General features: G+C 56.7%; 1 protein-coding gene across 2 annotated transcripts in view; it reads left to right on the top strand.

The window, feature by feature from the left end:
• Nucleotides 1-6,444: 6,444 nt before the first annotated feature.
• CAPN5 (calpain 5) overlaps nucleotides 6,445-16,522 on the top strand; it is a gene marked incomplete at both ends in the record, with an annotated part of 35,496 nt that continues 25,418 nt past the window's right edge. The window contains 2 exons of one of the 2 annotated variants that reach the window (XM_080714400.1): nucleotides 6,445-6,609; nucleotides 14,261-14,392. In XM_080714400.1, coding sequence (XP_080570526.1) covers nucleotides 6,445-6,609; nucleotides 14,261-14,392 — 297 coding nt within the window. The remainder of the gene's footprint in view (nucleotides 6,610-14,260; nucleotides 14,393-16,522) is intronic. The other variant, XM_080714401.1, reaches the window with a different exon arrangement.

The following is a 16,522-nucleotide window of genomic DNA, read 5'->3' as shown; positions in this document are numbered from 1 at the left end:
GCTCAAGTTCTTTTTGGCTATTCAAGCCCTTTTCTAGTTTCATATTAATTTTATTATTGTTATTATTTTGTGTGTGAGGTACTGGGGATTGAACCTAGGGGCATTCTACCGCTGAGCTACACCCCCAGCCCTTTTTATTTTTTTATTTTAAAATGCAGATTTGACTCTCAGGTTGCTGAGAGGCTCAGTAAATTGCCGAGGCTCGCCTCAATTCTGTGATTCTCCTGTCTTTGCCTCCGGAGTACTATGAGTACAGGCATATGCTATCATGCTCGGCTTCCATACAAATTTTAGATTTTTTTTCTATTTCTATCTGTAAAAAAATGTCTTTGAAATTGAATTGAGTAGTATTTGAAATATGAAATTGGGTAGTATGGGTGAATATAACAATACTATTTATTTATTTATTTATTTATTTATTTATTTATTGTACTGGGGATTGAATCCAGGGACATTCTGCTTTCAAGCCAGACCCCTAGTCCTTTTTACTTTTTTTTTTTTTTTTTGTGGTGGTACTGGGGTTCCTGGAAGCCCTTCTACCTCTGGGCTACACTCCCAGACCTATTTTTTTTTACATTTTTATTTGGAAACAGGGTCTCCTAAGCCATCGCGCGCGGCTGGCTTCGAACCTGCGCGATCCTCCTGTCTCTGCCTCCCAAGTGCGGGGATTGCAAGCGTGCGCCCCACGCCCGGCTAGTCCTTTTTACTTTTTATTTGTATCTCACTAAGTCGCTGAGGCTGGCCTCAAACCTGTGATCCTCTGATCTCAGCCTTCCAAGTACTGGGATTATATGCATGCGCGACCATGCCCAGCTCAACACTAACTCTTTCAATCTATAAAAACAAAATTTCCTTCCATTTTTGTGTCTTCCTCAGTTTCTTTCATCAGTTTGTTTCTGGTTTTGCTATGCTGGGAATTGAACCCCAGGGATGCTCTACCACTGAACTATACCCCCAACCCTTTATTTCTTGTTTTTTAATATTCTAGTACTGGGGGTTAAAAGGCATTAACCCTAAGTTAAGAGGCATTCTACCTCTGACTTATACCCCCAGCCCTTTTTATTTTTATTGGGAAACAGAGACTTGCTAAATTGGTAAAGCCAGCTTTAAACCTGCAATCCTGTCTTAGCCTCCAAAGTACTGGGATTCCAAGTGTGTACCACCATGCCCGGATTTATTTATTTATTTATCTATTTATTTTTTTATAGTGGTTCTAGGGGCATTCTACCTCCAAGCTACACCCCCAGCCCAATTTTTTATTTTTAAAATTGAAACAGGGTCTCACCAAGTTGCAGAGGGCCTCACTAAGTAGCTGAGGCCATCTCTGAACTGCATCCTCCTGTCTCAGCCTCCCAAATCCTGGGATTAAAAGCGTGCACCACCACGCCTGGCTCTTATTTTTTGAGACAGGGGCTCTCTAATTTGTTCAGGATGGTCTTAACCTTGCAATTCTTCTGCCTCAGCCTCCGGAGCTGGGATTACAGACATGTGTCACTGGGCCTGGCAGTGTGCTTGTATTTCTGTTAGACATATTCTTAGGAGTAGAATTATTGGGTAATAAAGTAAGGTTTGTTCAGCTGCTGTAGATATAGTCAAACAGCTTTGCAAAGTGACTGTACCAATTTGCGTTCCCACCACCAGCATATAAGGGCTCTACTTGGATTTTTGTTTTGTTATTGTTGTTGTTCCTGGGGATTGAAGCCAGGGCCTTGTGTATGCTCGTCAAGCCCTCTCTCGCTGAGCGACACCCCTGCTCGGGCTCTGTATTTGTGATGCTTTCTACTTCAGCCATCCTAGTGGGTACACTGTTGTCTCCTTGTGGTTTTAATTTGCATTTCTTTGATTAGTGAACTTGAGCACTTTTTCTTCTACTCATTAGCCCTTTGAATATGCTCCCTTTGCCGGGCATGGTGGTGCACGCTTGTGATTCCCACGCTTGGGAGGCAGAGACAGGAGGATCACGCAGGTTCGAAGCCAGCCGCGCGCGCTGGCTTAGGAGACCCTGTTTCCAAATAAAAATGTAAAAATAGGTCTGGGAGTGTAGCCCGGAGGTAGAAAGGCTTCCAGGAACCCCAGTACCACCAAAAAAAAAAAAAAAAAAGAATATGCTCCCTTTAAGCTAGGCCCGGTGATGCACGCACATTTATAATTCCAGTATTTGGGAGGCTGAGACTGGAGGATTGCAAATTCAAAGCCAGCCTCAGCAACTCAGTGAGGCTCTCAGCAACTTAGTGAGACCCTGTTTCCAAATAAAAAAATAAAATAGGTCTGGAATTATAGCCCAGAGGTAGAAGGCCCCTGGATTTCATCCCCAGTAACACACACACACACACACACACACACACACACACTATGCCCCTTTAAAAAGTGTTTTCTTTTGAAAGCATTAGTATTTTACCTTGCCACTGGATGTGAATCCACTTGGAATTCATTTTATGTATATTGTGAGGTGTGAAGGGGTCAAGATCAGTCCTTCTCCATGTGAACAGTCAGGGGACCCAGCACCGCTTGTTACTAGAATGATCCTTCCTCTTGGCCTGCTTCCTGTCCCCGGGTGCTGGTGGCTGCTCCTCGGGTGGCCCTGGACTCGTGGCCCCTCGGGCTCTCTGCTCTCTGCCACTGGCCTGAGCGCCTCTCCGCTCACTCTCATGACTAGAGCTTCCGGCCTGGGCTGGTTAACTGGTGCCATGAGTTAACTTGCCCTCTGCAGATGCCCTGGCTGATTTGTGGCCGTCTTGCTGCTGGGCTGGGGCTCGGCTGTGTCCTCTGGTTCTGATGAACCTGACCTGATCCCATTACTCCTCCTCTCACAGGATCAGAGAGGGCACTGGTCCTGCTCCCAGCTCGGGAAGCCGGTCTCTGTCCTGCCAAAGAGCACACTTCCCTGCTGGTTTGGTGTAACACTGAGAGCCCCCCTACACACACACACACACACACACACACACACACACACACTCTCTCTCTCTCTCTCTCTCTCACACACACACACACACACACACACACTCTCTCTCTCTCTCTCTCTCTCACACACACACACACACACACACACACACACACCTATGACAACTTCATATTTTTCTTCACTCCGTTTCTTTTTTTCTTTTGCAGGTCTGGGATTGGAACCCAGGGGCATTTTACCTCCGAGCTACACCCCCTGCCCTGTTTTTTATTCTTTATTTTGAAACCGGGTCTCACTGAGTTGCAGAGGGCCTCACTAAGTAGCTGAGGCTGTCCAAGAACCACAATCCTCGGGTCTCAGCCTCCCAAATGCTGGGATTACAAGCGTGAGCCACCACGCCCGGCGTATTCCTCTCTTTGAGCAGTGCTGGGGATTAAACCCAAGGTTTCACACATGCTAGGCCCTTTTTACTTAATTTGAGATGGAAGGGTGGGATCTCACTAAGTTGGCCAGGGTGGCCTTGAACTTGTGATCCTCCTGTCTCAGTTTCCCAAGCAGCTATGGTCACAGGTGTGCACCACCACAGCCACTCCTTCAGCTCTTCGTGGCCTGGTCCCTGCGTCCTGCTCCCAGGTGCTGGTCGCTGGGTCCTGCTCCCAGGTGCTGGTTGCTGGGATCCACAATTCCCGGGCACAGCACAGTGAAGCCCAGCATGCTGCTCCTCACTTGGTCCTCACAAAGGGACAGAGTCCTGGCACCTTCCCTCCTCCTTCCAAACCAGGACCGTGCTGACCAGAGAGGCCTCTGGGCCTGTCCAGGCCTCACAGCTCAGGTAGGCATTGGGGAGCTATAGTGAGGCTCAGTTTGAACTGGAGAGGGCAGGGCCACAGCCAAGATCACCGGGGGCAGCCACACCTCAGCCTGGCCAGCAGGGCGTGGGCACCGGCTGGCTCCAGCCCTGGGGAAGAGGCAGAGTTCAGAGGCCTGGCATGGTGAAGAGCCAGGCCCAGCTTCTGCAGACCCAGTGCTGAGCCGAGCTGGGAAAGTGGCCTTTCCTCTGCGCCTGCCCCCAGCTGGCTCTGCCACCTGTGCAGGGTTCCTCCTACCTCACCTTGGATGGTCCCTTGAGCACAGTTTCTGAATCTCCAGCCCCCGCATGTGAGCCGGACACAGACTCTGCTTAGGTGGGTTATGGGGAAGACTGGGGAGACAGATACCGAGTGAGCAGATGGGCACAATGCAAGGGTGCTGTCCTCTGAGGGGCTCCAGGAAGCCAGGGCAGGGCTGGACTGTGGCAGGAATGCACGTGCAAAGGCCCCGAGTGGATGGCTTTAGAGGCACCGCAAGGAGTTCATAGCACTGGAGCTCAGATCCAGGCAGAGGAGGGGCCGGGCTGAGATCAGCAGCAAAAGGCCTGCTTGAGGCAGCTGGAGGCTCACAGTGTCTCAGAGGCCTCACTGGGCTCCTGCTGGCTGAACACAGTGTGAAATCGCTTAGAGGAGGAGAAAGGCCCTACCAGAAGCTCAGGCCCCAGAGGAAGCCACCTTCCTGCCTCCTGGCTCCTCCATGGCTCTCCAGGACAGCAGGCCTGGAGCCACTCACCAGGAGCTGCTGTGGCTCTGACCTGGGGAGGGGGCAGCCAGTGCCTCGTGGGGAGGGGGGATCGCAAAGACCAGGGCCCAGAAGAGCCTGGGATAAGTAGGTGGGGTCAGCCTGGCTGGCAGGTGGCATGGAGCATGGTGAGCTGCGGCGGGGCGGGGGGGGGGGCAGTTCCCCTAGGCCCTGCTGGCCACGCTCACCCCGCCCCACCCCAGCTCCTCCCCAGGAGCAGCCCCTCCCAGTGGTTGTGAGCTCTCTGTGGCCTGGGTGGCAGCCAGACCCTCATCTCCACCAGCCTGGCTGTGTGGCCTGAGCCAGCTTGCTGCCCACCTCTGGGCCCGCTGAGCCCTGGAATACTGGAATCGCCAGCTCCTCTTCCAGCTTGTCTCATCTAATTCTTACAGCTTAAATTGCTTCCTGAGCTGCGGCTGCTGGAAACCCACAGCACTAATGACGCGGCTCGGGGCCTGTGGGCCAGAAGGCTGTCAGGCTCCCCCTTCTCCTTTCCCCTTCCAGGGTAGGGTGGGGTGTTGAGGCGGGCCTACCAGCCTCCCTGGTCAGAGGGGAGGCCAGAGAGGTTCAGTGGTTGGCCTGAAGTCACCCAGCAGCCTGGATGGTTGTGGGATGGAAGGTGAAGTGTCTATGGTACAGAGCAGGGGACGAGCCAGCACTCGGCCCCCTCAGCTGGTGGTCAGTGGGCCCTCCCGCCCTCCCCACTGCCCTTCTCCACCCAGGCAGTTCCGGCCTCCCACCTCCCTTCCTGTGTTCTTTCTTCCTGTCCTGTGAGGCGTTTGGGGAAACCCGCTGGCCCCTGCTCAGCCCTCTCCTGAGAGGCAGCGTCCAGCCATCAGAGAGAGCAAATCCTGAGGACTTGGGTTTGCATCCAACTTGTTCCTGGGACTCGGGCGGCCACCCACTGCCCCGAGGCTCGGCTCTTTCTGAAAGACGGTAACAACTTGCTGGTCAGCGCTGTCTGCAAGTAGCAGAACCAGGCCTCTAGTGAGCGGCTCACACATGGGAGGCCAGGAAGCTAGGGTGCTGGGATTGGCTCCCACATCAAGACTCCAGTTGGATGTGGCCTCAGTTTCCCTCAAGGTGGGGCTGGGAAACTGTGCCTCAGTGGGTTGTGGTGTCATCCTGGGCAGGCCCCAGGATGAGTGCACCCGGGTGGTTTTGAGTCTTTTGCAGCCTATGTGATGTGTAAGCGATCGGCTGGTATAGACGGGACAGTGGCTCAGGTGCGTGGCCCTCCAAGCCGCTGCCGACAGACATACCCGATGCATCTGCCCACTGGGGCCCTCCTTACCTGAGGCCGGCCCTCGCTAGGTCCAGGCTGTCTCTTGCATTTGGTCAGCACATGGGTACGCGGCAAGGTGCCAGCTGGGCCCTGGTGATCTGGGCTGTGAAGGGAGCTGCTCCCTACAGGCAGGGACACTGGCTCCTAGGTGCCCAGGGAGGGCAGAGGCCGGGGTGAACAAGGGCGGAGGGGCAGCAGCGGCATGGTTTCCTGGGCAGAGGTACACATGTCTGCTTTCCCCTGGGTGTGCCCGCCAGCCATGGTGCTTTAGGGCTGGCCCTTGTCTGATTCAACCCTGGGAGGTTGAGGGAAGGCTGGTTAAACACAGGAAGCAGGGAGGAGGGTGTGGCCTGGGCTGGTCCTGAGCACCGTGCTGGTGGCCCGAGGGCCTTGTATCACCTCCAGATATCAGAAGCAGAGAATCCAGCACAGAGTCAGGCGCTCAACTCTTGTCTGCTCTGACCGTGGGCCCTGCCCTCAGCCTCCTTCCTTGGCCTGTATGATGGGCTGGTGATGGGAACCTCTGTGGGGGGGTGGGAAGGCACAGGCATGGGGGTCATCATGAGGCTCTGGCTACCCTGCAGTGATGGTCTTCCTGCCTTCCTGTCCTGTAGGTGCTCCTGCCCTCCTCCCCGGGGCAGCGGCCACCATGTTCTCGTGTGTGAAGCCCTACGAGGACCAAAACTACTCGGCTCTGAGGCGGGCCTGCCTGCGTAAGAAGGTGCTCTTCGAGGACCCACTCTTCCCGGCCACTGACGACTCACTTTACTACAAGGGTGCCCCGGGGCCCACCGTCAGGTGGAAGCGGCCCAAGGTCAGTGCCTGGACGGGTGGAGGGGCCCAGCCTGGGATTTGGTTCTAATACCTGGTAAATGGCCCTCCACGCCCTCGCCCAGAGCGAGGCAGTAGCCTCATCCTGACACCCTCCCTCCCTGGGTTGTTTCTGGCATAAAAATGAAGTGATGTGGGTGACCTTTGTTAGCGAAATCTAGAGTGATGTTCAAGTGTAAGGAATTTACTTTCCTGATTCTTATCAATTATGATTTTGAAATGACCACATGCTTGTACAAATGAAAAGTATGTTTATGGTGCTTCTTCAGTAATAATAATGGCAGTAAGTAATTGTGTCTCCCTCATAGGGTTCTTGTGAGGTTTAAAGCAGAGCCTGGCACCCGCACAGGGAGCCTTTCCCAGGAATATCGATCCTGGTGAATTAGCGGGCAACTCTCACTCTCCTGGCCGTGGGCCCCGAGGCGCCCGTGTGCTAAACAGAAATGCTGCTCGAGGAGTTACCACACCCTCCTGACTTCCACTCGGGTGGGAAGCTGGGCTCGGGTGGGGTCCCCAGAGTGAGCACCCCAGGCTTCTGAGTGAAGGGGAGGCCACGGGCCCAGGCCCCTCCCCAGGCTCCAGGGCCACAGACAGGAGCGACACAGAAGGGACTTGAGTGCGGGGAACCAGCCCTGGGGCCGGGAGAGGACAGTGGCAGCCCTGCTCAGTTCTGAGATAAGGTCCCAGGGCAGGGGAGCCAGGAAGCCTTCCAGGAAGCACTGTGCCCAGCATGCACAGCTAGTTGGACAGGCAGGCCTAGGCTGGCTTGGGCCAGGGCATCTAGAGGGAGGCCGACGAGCAGGGCTGCAGATCTGGGTCGGGGCTTGTGTGCCAGGCTGAGGTGCTGGGCCCTTGCTCCCAGGTCTGGGAGCCACAAAAACCAGGCTTTTAGCAGCATGCAGTGGGGTCAGATTTGCATTTTACAAAGTCCCTCTGGCCCCCTAGACTTTAGGAAAGTGAAATTCAGTGTTTGAGTCTCTGTCCTCAGCTAGGTCTCAAATCCCTTTGGATTCACACGTCCTGCGCATCTTCTTGCAGTGGGGCTCTTGAGAGGGAGGAAGCTGAGGCTGGGAGGGGAGGGCCCTTCCCTAGATCACCCAGTGAGCTGCTGGCAGAGGTAGACTAGTCCCCCATCGTCCTCCTGCCTTGGCACCTTGCCTTACACCAGGCAGCGGGTCCTTGGTCCTCGGCCCCACAAGCTGCTCCAGAACCTCAGACCCCGCCCAGTCTCCTGGCCACACTCCCCTCCTGTGCCTCGTGGGTGGAGAAGGAGGCCAGCTTCAAAGGGCCTTTGTGAGGCTGGGTGCAGGGAGGGGCAGCACTTGAGCTCTTTGGCCTTTTTGCCCCACCCTCAGCGCCCTCATCCTGACTCTCGGCAGCTCTGGTCTGTCACACAGGGACATCTGTGCTCCCTGGCCCCCACAGGAGGCCAGCAGGGCCGCGCTGGGCGAGGGCCAGGCTGGTGGCTCTGCATGCCTGTGCTGGGCAGCCTGCTGGGGGCACCATCCTCTGTGGAGTCCACCAGGCCTCCCGCTGGCTGAGGAGGGGGAGCAGCACTGCCCTTGCCCATAGACGGTGGCCACCGTGTGGGGGGATGGAGGGCCCCAAGGGAGATGTCTGAGTGGACTCAGGGGCAGGAATTGGGGGCTTAGCTCTGGGTCTGGAGGCAACTTAAGGCCTGAGCCCCACTGGGCGAATGTGGTAGATGGAGGTGAGACTACAAGGGTAGTGTGATGTGCATGGATTCCTTTTTTCTTTTCTTTTCTTTTCTTTGGTATTGGGGATTAAACCCAGGGTTTTTCCACCACTGAGCTACACCGTGGCCCTACTTTTTTATTTTTATTTTTATTTTTATTTATTTATTTATTGGTGGTACTGGGGTTCCTGGAAGCCCTTCTACCTCTGAGCTACATTCCCAGACCTATTTTATATATTTTTATTTGGAAACAGGGTCTCTTAAGTCAGCAAGGCTGGCTCCGAACCAGCGCGATCCTCCTGTCTCCACCTCCCAAGTGCAGGGATTATAAGTGTGCACCACCATGCCCGGCTTTATTTTTATTTATTATTATTATTATTATTATTATTATTAGTAGTAGTAGTAGTAGTAGTAGTAGTACTGGGGATTGAACCCAGGGGATTTCCACCTCTGAACAACACCCCGGCCCTACTTTATTTATTTTTTTTTGCGGTTCTAGGAATGGAACCCAGGGGCATTCTACCTCTGAGCTATACCCCCCCAGCCCTTTTATTTTTATTCTTTATTTTGAAACAGGGTCTCACTGAGTTGCAAAGGTCTCACTAAGTTGCAGGGTCTCACTAAGTAGCTGAGGCTGTCCGCATATGATGATCCACCTGTCTCAGCCTCCCAAATGCTGGGAATACAAGCATGCGCCACTATGTCTGCCTCTATTTTTTATTTTGAAGTAGGGTCTCAAGCCAGGCATGGTGGCACACGCTTGTAATCCTAGCATTCGGGAGGCTGAGACCAGAGGATCGCAGTTCACAGACAGCCTCAGCTACTTAGTGAGGCCCTCTGCAACTTCGTGAGACCCTGTTTCAAAATAAAGAATAAAAAATAGGGCAAGAGTGTAGCTCAGAGGTTGAATGCCCTGAGTTCCATCCCCAGACCTGCAAAAAAAAAAAAAAAAAAAAAAAGAAAGAAAGAAAGAAAGAAAGAAAGAAAGAAAGAAAGAAAGGTAAGTCTCACTAAGTTGTGGAGGGAAACAGCATGAATTCAAAAGCTACCCTGTGTGCAAGCCAGTGCCTGCAAGGGGCTGAGCGAGTGGGCCCCACCATCGCGCCGCCCACGGGTGGAGAGGAGAGGTTTGTGAACAGGAAACCCTCTGTCCTGGTCAGGGCTGGGGCCTGCGGCTCCTGACCATTTATCTCCGTGGCTTGAAACTTTGGCCAGCTAAGTGGAACTTTGGTCTGAGGCCCCTGCGTTTCTATGGAGTCCTACTTCCTGGTCCTGTGACCGACTGTTTACAAACAGCAGAAAGCCAGCTTAGTCTACAGTGCAGGGAAGCCCTTCTTCATTCCTGTCTCTCTTCCAGCTCCTTCCTAAGTTGGTGCTCTCTGTTCTAGAAAGTTCTCCTCCCTGCCTCCCTTTCTCCCAAAATGAACGAGGAGCTCCGTGTTCGAGCCAGCCAGTCCTGGCTTCAGCCTGGGCCCTAACTTACCCGTGTGAGGCGAGGCCTTGAACTTGTCACTTTCCCTTCCTCGTCTGAGGTGGGGAGAATAATCCTTGATGATGGTTTCTGAGGTGGGGACGACGTGGGTATCAGGGGCCAGGCGGCAGCCACAGCTCTCGCCCCCCTCCGCCCACCTTCCCTTGGCCTGCGTTGGGGACCCAGAGCTGGTCCTGCCTGGGGCCCCCCTCACGCTGACTCTGCCTGGGCACCTGCTGCAGCTCATTGTTTGCTTGTTTTTTTCCAGTCCAGTGAACATCACCGGCCTCCCTCACGGGCTGGGCGGGGAGAGGAGGCCGCGCGGGGGCTGCCCGCAAGGCCCGGGAGCTGGATCCCAGGAGTGTGCAGGAGCCAGTTTCCTTCTCCCAGTCCCAGGCCGGGGGCTGCCATCCCTGTGGGGTATAGTCACCCCACCTCTCTCTGCTTCTTCCACACCTGACATCAGCCTGGGGGTGTTTGGTAGAACATAAACACAGACAGGGGTCCCACAGACAGATGTCCATCTTGGAACCTTCCAGAACTCTCCCAGGGCGGACGGTGGTCCTTGTCCCCTATCCCTGGGGCTCCTGCCCCTGTCTCTCTGGGGAAGGCTCTGTGCCTCAGCTGCGTGACCATGAAGGGCCACAGGGGCTCAGAGGCTGTGTGGCTGAGTGGGCAGACACCGTGCCTTCTGGGCACGCTCCCTGAGACAGGGATCAGTGTGGTCGGAGGAGGTGGCCCTCGTGGTGGGGACTGCCAAGGGAAGCCGTGGGGGAAGGACATGGGAGCTGAGCTGTTACAGAGGGTGTGACTCCTTTCCCGCCCAGGCAGGGGCCCCACTCTGGCTTTCCCTTGTGGTTGGTCCTTCTGTGACCCTTGGGTATGGTGGATGGACAGAGGTGGGATGAGTGAGCAGGGTCCCCACAGGTGCACCCTGGGCCTGGGCCGCTGCCCACACTCTTCTGCTTGCACACTGACTGAGAACCTGAATTTCTGGTCGTGTCAGGAGGGAGGCGGCTTGGGGCTAAGACCCACATCTGGTCAAACTAGTCTAACAGGCTGGGGGACAGAGGAGGCACAGGTGACCGCAGGGCCGAAGCTGTGCCCTAGAGGTGTGTTGACCAGAGGAGCTGCAGCCCCAGGGAAAGCTCAGCCCTGCCAGGCTGGTCCTGCCTGCTCTGCCACCCACGCTCCAGCTGGTGGACAGCGAGGGAAGGGGCAGGTGGCTGGCCCGGGCAGGGCCCCATCAGCGTGCAGCAGTCCAGGCTGCCTTAGTGGGCATATGGGGGCCTCGTTCCCCTCGGAGCCTCTTGTGCACCAGCCCTCCTCACCACCCCTGCTGTCGCCTCTGCTCACAGGAGCTCCCCTGGCTCCTCCTCCTCAAGGGCCCTGCCTGAGTGCAGGGACCGTCCCCAACTCAGTCTATGGCCTGTGTCCAGCTGATGGCCCAGGAAAGGTGGAAGGACAGATGCTGGCCTTGGGCAGCCTGCCCCTGGCGGCAGGTGATGCGCTGAGCCTCCTTGGACCTCAGTTTCATTGCTTTACAGCGAGAGCCTTTAAACTGGGCTTAGGACTGATGCACAGGACAGCTGAAGGAAGGTGGCCTTATCACTCATAAAAACCTAGCCTCCTTGGCAGGTCTGGAGCCAGCTGCCTGAGTTTGATTCTCAGTTCACCTCTTGCCGTGGCTCTGGGCAAGTGACCTAACCTCTCTGTGCTTGTCTATAGAAGGGGGACGCACCGTGCCTGCCTCACAGCCAGGGCCAGTCCTCGGAAGTGTTCCTGTGCGTCTTCCCTTAGAGGTGCTCCACGGCACCACCACCTCCTGTAGTTCCTCCAGGAAGAGCCGGTGACCAGGGCCTCTCTTGGCAGGAGGCGTGCACCCAGGCCTCTCTCCAGGCTGCTCGATGGCTCCCAGTCCCAGCTCTCCTGCAGAATCAGGGCTGTGGACCTGGAGCTTGACTCCCCAGCCCGGTGTCCCTTCCCAGGGGCCCATGCCCTGTTCTGGGGTGCCAGAGCCTGCACCTCAGGTCCACCTGCAGCGGTGCACACCAGGACGGGAGCCCAGCGGACTTATTTTGTTTGTCTGTCCACTCACTTGCTCGTGACCTTGAAGGTCACTGCCCCGCTAGGCACAGCCGCCCCTCTGTGTCTGTCAGCATCCGAGGTGGAGGGCGCTTGAAGTCACCTCCTTCTGCAGGCCCTGGTGACTCCAGGCAGTGCCTGGGCCCTCCAGATACCCCCGCCTGTGGCCCTTTTGGCCTAGGGACCCAGCTGGGCTGGGAGATAAGAGGAGGGCAGTAGGTGGGGCCAGGGCCTCCTGCCTGCCCCAGAATGGCTGGCCTGGGGACAGGATGGGGAGGCAGCCTCAGGTTTCCTATGCTGGGGTGATGGCGCCCAGCCCTGCGCTCCAGGGAAGCAGCTTGGCCCTGGCTCGCCCAGGAGCCCCTCCTGGAAGGAGGGGCCAGACCTCAGGAGCCGCATGCCCCCTGGATTACAGCCTTTTCCCTGATTGAGGCAGAGGAGTCCCACACACCTATGGGAACTGAGAGTACTTTGCCTGTTTCCCCCTGCTGAGGACTCTGCCACCATGGTTGGTGGAGGCCTCAAAGAGCCCTGCAGAGCAGGGCACACGATTGTAATCCTAGCATTTTCAGAGGCTGAGACAGGAGGATCACTTAGTGAGCCCTTTGCAACTCTATTTCAAAATAATTCAAAATAGGGCTGGGATAGTTCGGAAGTAGAATGCCCCTGGGTTCCATCCTCAGTACTTCCCCCCCAAAAAAAAATCCCTGCAGGGACAATCCTCATCCTTTGCACAAGTGAGGAAATGGGGCGCAGAGAGGCTGAGCCACTAGCCCAAAGATGCAGAGTCAATGGACAGCAGCACCGGGAGTTCTGCCTTCTTGGTGCTGCTGCCCTCTGCTGGCCGCCTGCAGCACAGCCTCGGCAGCTCTGGTCTGATGCTCTAGCACCAACATGGCGACCACCTGCTGCTGCTCTGCCCCACAGGGTGGTTGGGACATGTAACTCAACTTCTCATATGTAAAATGGGCACCTTGCCCAGCTCTCGGTCCAGAGCGAGGATTGGTCCTGGTGCTGGCAGGATGCATGGGGCATGGAGGAGATGACTCGGCATCTCCCCCACGGTCCCCCACCTTGGGGAGCACCTTGGGAATCTCCCTGTCAGCTCAGGGAAGTGAAGATGCTGATGAGGGAGGAGGAGGGGGCCTGCTGGACCAGGTGGCACAGGCAGCCCCAGCTGGACACCTGGCCAGGGAGGGGGCATGGACCCTCTGTGCACCCCCTGCAGCTTGGCGCACGGGCACCATCGGGCACAGGCAGGTGCTCTGGAGCTCCAGAGCTGCTCAGGGCCTGGCCAGGGCTGGGACTGTAAGGCACATCTGTGCTGCCTTGCAGATGTCTGCCCAGGTGCCCAGCCCAGGCCTGGGTGGCGTGTTGGCCGCTGTGGGTGTGGGGAGCCAGCACTTTTGGGTTGTTATCTCTTGGTGCTGAGCCAAAGTCTGTGTCCCCCCTGCTTTCCAATACGGCCCCAGGGGGCTTTCAAGGAAACTCTGAAGCATTGAGAGGTGGGAGTCCGGGCTGAGTCCTTTGGGCAGTGTCCAGCGCAGCGGGCAGCTGCTCCTGGACCCATCCCTGCTCTCTCCTGCAGGCAGAGCCAGGGCTTCCAGGAAGAGGGAAGGGCTGGGTGTGTCGCTTCACTGCGCAGCGCTGCACAGACCTGGCTCCCTGGCATAAACCACGGAGCTAGTCCCTGTGGCCATACCTGCCCCTATCCTAGGAAAAAGCAAAGTTTGGCTTGGTGGCTTTCTGGCTATTTGGAAAGCTGAGGCAGGAGGTTTGCCAATTCAAGGCCAGCCTTAACTAGACATTGTCTCAAAATAAAGTTTAAAAAAGGGCTGGGTGTGTAGCTCAGTAGTGGAGCAATTGCCTGGCATGCACTAGGCCCTGCGTTCAGTCCTCAACACCAGAAAAAAGGACTTTCTGCCCCACTTGGGCATTTGTGTGCTGGTACCTTTGACAAGTCGCTGCCCCTGTCAAGTGGAATCGCAGACCCATGCTGCTCAGGTGGCATGACGGTCAGCGGACAGCTCAAGGGTCATGCCCCCTGGTCATGCCCGACAGCCCCCATCCATGCCTTCATGTGTATCACGTGTCATTTGGCGGTGTCCCTAAGAGTGGGCTGGGGCAGGTGCCATGGGGCACTCAGTCAGAGGCCACAGAGGGCAGGGCAGGGGGTGGCACAGGACCCCACACCCTGCCGTCCTTCCGCAGTCTGTGTTCATTATCACACGTTCAGCAGAAGAACGTGCTGGCCAGGGAAGGGGGGGCCGCTCCAGGCAGGACTGGGGGACTGGGCTTGGGGAGCAGGCAGGCGACCCTCCGCACTGGCAGGGAGGCCCTGGCTCTGCTCCCAGCCCTCATGTTGTCCGGCCCTCTCTATAGGACATCTGCGAGGACCCCCGCCTCTTTGTGGACGGCATCAGCTCCCACGACCTGCACCAGGGCCAGGTGGGCAACTGCTGGTTTGTGGCGGCCTGCTCGTCGCTCGCCTCCCGTGAGTCGCTGTGGCAAAAGGTGAGGCGCAGGGGTGCTGCTGGGCGTGCTAAGGCAGCCAGGGACTCGCTCTCCAGCAGCCACCGCCTTAGTGTGGCGGGTGGGATCACGCCAGGGCCAGTGGACCCACCCTGGGCCCCTCAGTACTGGCTGCGGGTCTGATTCCTTCCCTCACTTTTTAGCTGTGGCTCCCCAGGGGGGGTGCTGGGAGTCTCTGTACCTCCTGAGGTGACTCTGACGTGTCCCCTCCCCCTGTGGGAGAGGACAGCCACTTCAGAGCTTCCCCTGTGAAGTGTGGAGGCCACTCACATGTTCAGTGTGGACGCACCTCCAGCGGGGCTCGGGGACTCTGCCAGCAGCCGCTGTGTGACCGGCCAGTGGCCGTCCTTGCTTTTTCCCAGTTGTTCAGCTAACTGGCCCAGATCTCTAGCCTCTTGATTGCTGTTTCCACACTGCTGGTGTTCAAGAGCGAGGCCAAAGGTCCGGGGTTGGAAAGAGTGGGTCCTTGTCTTTACCTGGCAGTGGGGCCCTTAGATCCAGCACTCAGAGCCCCCTTGGTGGGAAGGCTGGAGTGGAGGCCAGAATAAAATTCCTGGCAGAGATTGCACAGGAGCCCAGTTTGAACACGGCTGCACATACATAAGTCATTGTCTCTTTCCTGGCTCCCTCTTCTTCCTCCACTTATGAAAGGCTGGCAGTAAGAGTCTCAGGCTCAGATTACACTTGTGTCAAATCAGAGCAGCTGCCTCTCTCCAGGCGAGAGGGTGAACGGAGATGCTGTACTTACTTACTACTCCTCAGTGTGGCGCTCGGTGAACACGGTATTGCAGTAATTAACATTCCTAGAACAGGATCTTCCCATGCAGGAGGGTGTATTTTTCCTTTTCCGCCCAGGCATCTGAGCCATCAGAGGGAGCTGTGTCCTCGGCCGACAGGTGTCACTGAACAGGGTGTGACTCAAAGCCACCTTGTCATTGTGATGCTGCCCTAGGGGTCCGACAGCTACAGGCCCTGGACCTCCAAGCCCGAGGCACTCAGTGTCCTGCCAGTTGTAGGCGTCAAGGTCCAAAGAGGGTCTGGCCTGCAGCAATTCTCTGGATAAAGGCCTGGTGCCCACTCTGCAGCTTCCAGCCCTAGCCCCTTCTCTAAGCCAGAACCAGATCCCTGCTCCTGAGCCCCAACCCCAGCAGGCTGCCGCAGAGGTGACCCCGGGAGTCCTTAGGGCTGCCCAACCCCACCACCCTGTAACTGCCTGTTTATCTGCTGTCTCTCTCCTGGAGGTGAGTTACCCACAGGCAGAGCTGGCCTTGTGAGGGTGGCATAGAGAAGGCTGGGAGAGTTTGGGGCAGGCAAGTCCCCCCAAATTGTTGCACCAAGCTCTGTGGCTATAGACTGGCTGCTCCACAGCCACACCCCTCCCTTCCAGCTCCAGTCGTGGGCAGCCGCCTGATGGGAGCCCTTCGCACATTCATTCGGACAGCCCGGTGCACTCCGCAGGTCTTCCGTGTAGCCCCCAGCCCAGCTGGTGAGGACGAGGCTGAAACAGTGCAGGAGGCCTGTCATTGATGCCGGCCAAGATGGCCCATTCATCTCAGGGCTGAAGGTTTCTCCTGTAGAGGGTGTGCACCAGCCTGGGTGGTCTCTGAGGCTGAGCCCCAGTAGCTCAGTAGCTACTCTCCACTCCCAGTAGCTGGAGAGGCTGGGTGCTCTTGGTGACTGTACTTTGCTTCCAGACGCTGCTGTGGTGATGGCCCTGGGTCCCAGACCGAGGCCCTGGGGAGCTCATTACTGTGCCTTACGCTCCCTCCTGTCCCTGTGGACTGGGCCCTGTTTGTTGTTACCCCTGGCTTCTGGGCTGTTGCCCTGCAGGGCCTTCCCTGCCCCACCCTGCTTTCCTCCAGGAAGGGCAGTGGAGGTCTAGGGTGGTCCTTGGCCTGCGTCACTCTCCCTAGCTGCATACTCTGTGATGTTGGGCTGCCTGACACAGGTACCTTTCTCCAGGAAGGACCCTTTACTCCTGGTCTTTGGGGGGTGGGGCGATAGGCGGGGGAGAGGGGCTCATGGCCCTTGGCATTTAGCAGCTGTGCACACGGAGCTCCCCTCCTGCCCCCTCAGACTCCTACTGCTTCTCTCTTCTGCCAGTCACCTCTG

This window comes from Muscardinus avellanarius (assembly GCF_963383645.1).
Source record: "Muscardinus avellanarius genome assembly, chromosome: 1".
Classification (NCBI taxonomy): domain Eukaryota; kingdom Metazoa; phylum Chordata; class Mammalia; order Rodentia; family Gliridae; genus Muscardinus; species Muscardinus avellanarius.
This window is presented reverse-complemented; position numbering and strand designations above follow the sequence as displayed.